The 8280-nt window shown below is 30.2% G+C and overlaps 1 protein-coding gene across 2 annotated transcripts; it reads right to left on the bottom strand.

Moving 5' to 3' along the window:
- Positions 1–777: 777 nt before the first annotated feature.
- Positions 778–8022, bottom strand: LOC125071049 (SAGA-associated factor 11 homolog). Of its 2 annotated transcripts, XR_007119901.1 has the most exons (5): positions 7572–8022; positions 6528–6717; positions 5894–6040; positions 3469–5003; positions 778–3397 (listed from the first exon to the last, which is right to left on the bottom strand). XR_007119901.1 is itself a non-coding variant. In XM_047681108.1 (4 exons), the coding sequence occupies exons 1-4, from the start codon at positions 7933–7935 to the stop codon at positions 4763–4765; spliced, it is 942 nt and encodes a 313-aa protein (XP_047537064.1). In that variant the 5' UTR covers positions 7936–8022; the 3' UTR covers positions 778–4762. The 2 variants fall into 2 exon arrangements, 1 of the variants encoding a protein (XP_047537064.1); XM_047681108.1 differs by having other exon boundaries at positions 778–5003.
- Between the last annotated feature and the right edge of the window lie 258 nt (positions 8023–8280).

The following is an 8280-nucleotide window of genomic DNA, read 5'->3' as shown; positions in this document are numbered from 1 at the left end:
AAATACTTCGCTTCGCCTTGCACTTAAATATCCAGCTAGTGATTACGGGCTTCTTACATGTTTAAATTAAATCACGTGTAGTTCTTTAAATGTACGTAAATTTATTGTTTTTGAGTTAAATCTATTTGTTTTATCTTCAAGTAACGTGTTGAGAATCATTTTGTTATAATTATATATATATATATCTTTTTCTACTTTTTTGTTTTAAATAACATCGATCATGTTTTAGATTAATTATATTATAATTCTTTATATCTTACGACGCTTATGAACATAAGACATTTTTAACAATTGATTTTTATATATTATTTCCCATTCCAAAGATCTTTTTGATGAAAAAAAACGTACTTACTGTATTGAAAAATCAATGTCGCTTTTAAAATGATTGACTTGTGTTTTATGTGATATCTGTATTTCTAATGTAAATACTTCAATGGTTACTATTATGCCAATAAATAATGGTTTATTCTTTTACGTATGTATTTTATTTCGAGAACTTTTATGCAACACCTGTCCTGTTTTTTTTTTTTTAATTTTTGGTTAAGAACGAAGACCTGTATTTGTGCCACCTTATATCAATGCACCACTCACCATCATATCTTAGATATTACCTCGCTTGTGATGTAACGGCACTAAGTTTTTTGAAATTTCGTAATTTTATTTTAATATACGAATTTCACCAAAATCCGTTTAGCAGTTTAAGGATATGGTAAATTTATATGATGATTTAGTTACCTTTTATTTTTTTTAGGTATAGTTTGTAATAAAATATATATGTATAGGTACCTATTTTTTATTTTATCATTTTGATAATATAGTCACATTTGACTTCTACTTGACATCTAAAGATCATTTTACATAGCAACAGCAATTGTTAATTTTTAACTAATTCGTGGGATCTGATAAATGGACGAGGTTTAATAAACCGCATGGTTTGGCCACATACATAACACAAATTTTAAAAATCGCAAATAGTAATATATATGTGATTACAAACGAAAACCCTTTAATAGGGGATTATATACGTTGAAAATTTAAAGTGTATGTTCCGTGACATTAAATCGAAAATGTAAGTCATAATATTAACAGCAGTAACGTTCGAAAATTAATTTTAAGGTTAAATTAGTTTCCGACGAGGCCACTTAGATGTCACGCCTCCATCTGTCAGATTCCAGTATGTCTGTTCTATATACAAAAAAAAAAACGATTCGTATTGATTGAAGTTAGAAGAATCGTCTACAAGGCGTCATTCAAAATCTACCATTACCTCTGATTAGAAGGCTAAAATACGAACAGTTTTTTTGAGTGTAAGACTTAAATATATTTTTGAGACATATCATATCATCTTATTGATAAATAATAAAAAAAAACTTAATTTAATAATTCGGTGGCTAATTTAAAAATAAAATAAATCAGTAAAACATAGCAGACATAATTTTGAGAGATTACAAGTATAATGTAATTCAAATAATTTTTAAATTCATTTGGATTTATTAAATTTTGCATAATCTTGATTAACACAATTTTTAATTTATCCAAAAATCGCTGACGGATTATAACAATTCAAAAACTTATTTACAATAGTCGCTTTGTATCCGAAGTCATGAAGTCTAAACATCGTCATTAGCAATATGATTATGAGAAACTAAAACACATATGAAATTACATTATAAAATAAATTTAACAATATTTTTTCATTGTTTTATGATAAATGATAATACATATAGGTCATTATTTGTGATTGTATTTTCCAGTACCTACTTGAAAATATCCTATGTAAGGCTAACTGGATATTAAATTACAATTCCTTAATATGTAAACAAAATAATGAATTCGACAGGTGAGTTTATTCGACAGACTACCTTATCGAATTAATGATTCAATTCATACAAAATGTTATTTTAAATGCTAAATATAAAACACAAAGGTTTATAACTCCGTATTATGGATTTTTATACATAGATAGGAAGTACACCGTCAAGCTGTTTTTGTTGCAATGAATCATTGTCACAGAAAAATTCTATGTATCCATATTAATTATAAATTAAATGCAAAGTATGACAAATATTAAAAGATTATTAAAGTAATAATTTGAAATCAAATAACCACATGATACTTGATTAACGTCTGACTATAAAACAAAAGACAGATGGAGTGCACGGAACATTGAAATGCAGCAACAAATGCAATTATTACTATAGACATTACTATTTTTAGTTTTGTTTGAACTTCGTACTATTGAAATAAACTATAGATAAGGTATTTATTTTAAAACTTATATTAACTCAATAATATATTTGTAATCATAGACAATGACTTGAGAAATAGCCTCACAAAATATATTATTCTATAGAAAGACACGAAGTCACTATGCGATTAGAACTTTGCCCCCCCCCCCCCTTCTCTTTGTGGACAGTTAACGACAAGGGCACAGGATTCAGAGACTACAGCTTAGACAATCAGAATTCTTGAAACAGTAATTTTTACTCGCAATCGCTTTAACTCTTGTACTAAACAGCTCAATAGACAATACTTAGTATATGATCCATGTTTGCTTTGTCTATGCTTGTAAAAATATTTATACAATCAAAATTGTAATTCAGGGTGCCCAGTGCGAGATTTATTACTTATTGAATCAATATATCAGTATTATGGAATCAAAACAGCGCCAAACAGTTACAAAAATTAGAATCACAATTTGTAAATTACTTCGCTATTAACGAACATTCAACATCGACTAGCGTTTGAAAGTGACGTCAGTGCTCGTGATTGGTTGTTTCCAGTATTGCGAGTACGCGCGCCAATTTATACACATTAAAGAGTAAAAATTACGTTAACACGATGTAGTTATACGAGTAAAACTCGCACAAGGCATACAGTTGTTATATGTGTTCAATCAAGTCATTGTTGGAAATTACTTTTCATTATAACTAGACCCTGTGAGATTGGAATAAGCGAAGGATCTGCGGTACAGGAACATCAAGCCTTAAATGCATCGGGAAGTTGAAAAAATAACCTGAACACAAACTATTTCGTTTGATATACACAAACATGAACTAAGCCTCTACATAAACAAACAGGTTACATCAATAATGATATTTTAACGATATTTCACATTTACATAGTCTAGTTAGATCTATAGAGTAGATATTTTTTTTATTTCCTAAAAACATCTATATTTATTTGATCTTATTTATTACAACATTGATTAACAAAACAGTTTTTGCTATTCTAACAATTGATTACAACTCTTTTAAAATGGGAAATGTAGTCACATATTAGAGAAGTATTAAGCTATATTATAAGCAAATAATCTTGACAATATTGTCCAGCATAATTTTTATATAGCATCCAAATTCATCCTTAACTTTGTGCCAGCCCTGTACCGGTACAGTACCTACCCAGGTACTGTACCGGTACAGGTAAAAATATTAACCATTCCTTACGTCACACCAATACCTGTAGTACCTGGGTAGGTACCACCAACTCATCAGATATTCTACTATTAAACGACAATTCTTAGTATTATTGTGCTTCAGTTTGACAGTTAAATGAGTCAGTGTTACTACAGGCACAAGGGACATTACATCTTAGCTTCCAAGAATGTTTGAGCATTGGTGTGACGTAAGGAATGGTTAATATTTCTAACAGCACCAAAGTCAATGCAGTTGGAAACATTTACCATCAATTGGCTCCATTTGCTTGTCTGCCTACCTATTACTCTTCACTGCTGTATGAGATGAATATATTAACCACATATTATAGATGTGTGAAGGTTATTTAATGCTGGACTGGCTTTGAACCTGCACCTTTGGCTAAGATTCACATGTTGTCTCTACTGGATAACTTATTACCCTTAATTTATAGGGTATGTTTAATATTGAAGCTAAATTTTGTGCTTTAGTAAAATATAATTTTAAGATTGATTTACATGTTCTTGGAAATTTAAATGGTCTATGTATGTATTTGCTCTATTAACATCACGGGTATTTTCAATCATCCCAGTTATCTTTTGTGCAGATGAATCAACATTATAAGAAAGCTAAGTAATTTTTTAACACAAGTCACCACTCTTTAATTTGTCATTACAATACATTATAAATTCATTTAATAAAAATAGTAAATATAAAATAGAATAAAAAGTAAAGTATACTTCATTTGTTTTTTTTTTCACAATAATATAGCTAATTTATCATTTCAAGTTAATAATACAAGATAATATTAGAAAAATCTAGTTGATTGAGATCTAAATAGCCCTTAAGGAGAGATTTAACAATAGTACTAAGACAAAAATTCTGTGAAATACTTAGAAATGTACCGAACATCCAATTTGATACACAGGTCTATGTTAGCTTCCAAACATAAGTTGCCTTCAGTCAGAGAAGATTCCAGCACTTTAATTTTAGGTGCTCGAGTCAATAAATACCTTTGGTAAGAAACCGTGTTTACCTTTGGGTCATTAGAAATTCATAGAATCATAATAAGTTCGTCCAAATATAAAATTTAGAGAATGCATTCTCAAAAAAATATAAACTAGTTCATACGTCAAAAGTTTGACATACATGTCTGTGGCATTGTAGCTTCTAAATATGAATAATTTTTTTTTTTTATTCAACACCATTCACAATAGTTCCTAATATACTTTATTTCATGGATTTTTTTTCAGCATATTTTAGATAATCATCTCTTTGATGTGGTTTAGAGATTTCCTAAGTAGCGGATATTTATGTAGTTAAAAGTTCTACGAAAATAATTTAGCCATTCAATCCCTACCATTTGGCGACATATTCCTATCTCTCTTATTCTTCATTTTCGGTGGAGCGCGATGCCTGTCCCTTTTGCGACTAGAGGATGAGCAGGATGACGAAGGGCTGGAGTCTGGTGGAGATCCTGCTTCGTCAGCTGTGAGGCCCATTGTCTGTGACTCTGGGGTAGAAGGCTCAAGCACGCTGTTTCTTAAAGCTCGACGTTGTTCCTCTGTATGTTGGGGACATCGTGTTGACCTAGAATGTAGAGATTATATAACTTAATTTTCAATTATTTTTTACGACACACGAGAAATTGCAAAAAGGTTTTTTTTAACCTTGGTCAGATAACTGATGGTATGTGATCACCACGGCCCGTAAATGGACACAGTAAGAAATCTTAAACATTCCTTACATCGCTCATGTGCCAATGTAATTTCAAAGGCGAGAAAAGCCTATATAAATGGTCCACCAATACTTGGAAGGAAGACGCCGACAACTCTAACCAGATCTTTGGTTTATACAACTATGAATTCAAATTTAACTACAACTGTTTAACTCATTAAGCCGACTGTAAAAATAGATCGTACATATTTTTCCGACGTATTTATACGTCACTAGAGTAGTAAGGTATTTATTCCATTGGGGTAGCATTGCTCTCTACAGCCCTCTTATTTCAGAGGTACCAAGAATTAATTGTATCCACTTTCAAAACTCAACACCTTTTTAAACAATTAACCTTCTTTTTGTTTAGTTTACCCGGGATTGACTAACTTCTTAACCAAAATTCTAATGACTAAAATGAAAATAATACTCAGAACCAGATTATATCTAATACTAAATGATATTTATAATACAAATAAAATCAGGTTAATATCTTGTTAAAATTAGAAGATATTGACTTGACTTCCTGTTACAAATTCTAAATAATCTCATATTTGTAACTGAAATTATTAGAAACATTGGGATAATCCAAAATAATTTAGTATCCATAACCTTGTCTGTAACTGGAAAAATATTTTTCATATATTGCCTTTATCTATATCCATATACAAAATTACATATTCATAACATCCCTGCTCTTAGTAAATCATACTTATATCATCAACAGACTAGAAATTCAACATAGAAAAAATTAATTACCATACCTGGTACATAATTTCTTAGTATGTTCGGACACAACTCCACAGATTTGCAGCAGCAGGTTCTTCTTTTCATTGGCTGACATCGTTTCATATGTAGCTCCCCCGTCGTTTGAGTCTGAATTGTGATGGCCGTTATTATTCCTATGACCCCTGAAATTAATAAAACACTAATAAATTAGCTAAATGTAACATCAAAGTATCTATGGTGTATTTTGTTTACATTTCTGTTTCTAGCTCCTTCTATACTAACATTATAAATGCAAAATTTACTCTATCTGCCTGTTGCTCTTTTATTGCCAAGCCACTACTAAACTTGATGAGATATAGTATGAACCAAGCTTGAACTTCAAGGAAGGACATAGCCTAGCACCTAATAGCCAACTAACTAAAATGCAAGAGAACCTGTGGTTGACAGCTAGATAAAACTAAACCAAACTATTGATATTATTTCATTAAAACCATTACAAGAAACTTGATAAATGCTACTTTAAAACTTAAAATTTATTATTTATAAATGACATAAGTGCTAAGTTAGAATTGAAATATATGCATTTTTTTGTTATGAGGCAGTAAATGTATTATTTTATCATTTGAAAAATGCTAGTATTTATTTAACTTAATTTACAAATGAACTCACTTGTGACTTTTGCTGGATCGTTTGTTGTGATTGTTTTTCATCCTGCGCTTTCTACGGTCACTTTGCAAGGAGCCACCGGACCAATCTGCATCATCTTCATCATCACTGAGCAGCCCTGCGTAGGAGGTCGGCTCTCGACTGTTAGACGCAATGCGTCGCGACGCTATACGTGAACTGTTTCGGCCCATACCTGTGAGAATGTACAAATTCAGTTACTTTGTAATTTTAATGCTAATAATGCTATTATAAATAAAAAACTATTTCACTGGTAGTATTCTTGTTAATATTGAATAAAATAGGATGATTGATAAAAAAAAAAACATTTTAATGGATGTATTACAGCGACTATATTTTTTTCTCTATCCCACTGCCCTACTCTACTTCCATTTGTATAAAAAAATAATAGTGTTAAAGGTGAAAAATTCTTATAATGTTTTGTACAAGTTTTATTTATTGTCTTCCTCTCCCTTATAAAAGCTTTGTTCTGATCATTTTAAGGAAATTTTAACCCAACTTGACACATACATAATACAGTATAACTATTTAAGGGTCTTTAATAGTGTGGTCAAATTATTAAGTTTACAAATAAAAGTAAAAGTTAAACATTATGCTCTGTGTTAGTTATCTAAGAGAATAGAATTACACTTTTCAGTAAGTAAAGTGTTATAAAAATGAGTACTTAGTAAACTTTCGAAAAAATTTACAAAGCAAAAATTTCTAAAAATCTATTTTTGAATTTCGAACGTAAAATAATTAAAATAACCAGTCATTACAAATGGATTCCTAAATTATATCATAAACAAAATACAAACCTACTCTTGATAGGTATACATCAACATTGAAATAAATAATCAATAACATGATTCTAAAAATAATGTCTACATTGGGCGTAACTTAAATACAATGTATATCAAAAGCTCTCAATGTACGAAGGTTGAAAGTTGCACGTAGAAATAAGTACCGTAATCAGCTGTTTATATGAATCGCATGTATTTTTAAGCTTTTTACAAAAACCGTATAGTTTAACTAATAATGTGCATTTACCCATGCATTTTTCTAGATGTGGAGCGAATCTTGTAGCCGAAACGGGTCTGTCGCAGTTTGGACACGAACAATTCGAGTCCGGGGTCTTTTTCAATATCGAAAACCCGAAAACGTCGCATTCTGGGGAATTAACTATTTTATATCCTTCCTCTTCCTCCTTTTCACCTTCCAGCAGGTCCGTAAGTCCAGTTTTTAATCCGTGATGAAATTCAAAAAGCACCCCTAAAGTTACATCGTCACAAACACTCTCGTAAATAAAGTTAGCTGCATCCTCGGCATTAGTTTCATTTTGCATTATCTCGAAAAATTTACTATTTAAATCATTCATACTTAATTCACTCATAATATTTATACTATTATTCATTTTGTATTATTAATACAAAATTAAAAAAAAATCAGAAGGATATTCTTGTGACAGATGCACCAGAAAATATTCTCTGCTTTATATCATTTAAACGATCGCTCAGCTGACTGAGTGACTGTCTGAGAACGACTGAACAAAATGAACGACAGATAGCCAAACGTTCTAAAATCTTTAAGATACCTTATTTTTCAACACCTATTTATCAATCTTATAATTTATTGATCAAAATTATTTATGGTTTTTAATTTTTACTTTTATGCTTATAAAACAAATCAGAATTCTACTATATGAATAGTTATTTCAATTGTTTTACGTGTAAATCAATAAAACTTAATAATAAATTGA

Source organism: Vanessa atalanta, chromosome 18 (assembly GCF_905147765.1).
Source record: "Vanessa atalanta chromosome 18, ilVanAtal1.2, whole genome shotgun sequence".
Taxonomy (NCBI): domain Eukaryota; kingdom Metazoa; phylum Arthropoda; class Insecta; order Lepidoptera; family Nymphalidae; genus Vanessa; species Vanessa atalanta.
The sequence above is the reverse complement of the archived record's forward strand: the minus strand, read 5'-3'. Positions and strand labels throughout refer to the sequence as shown.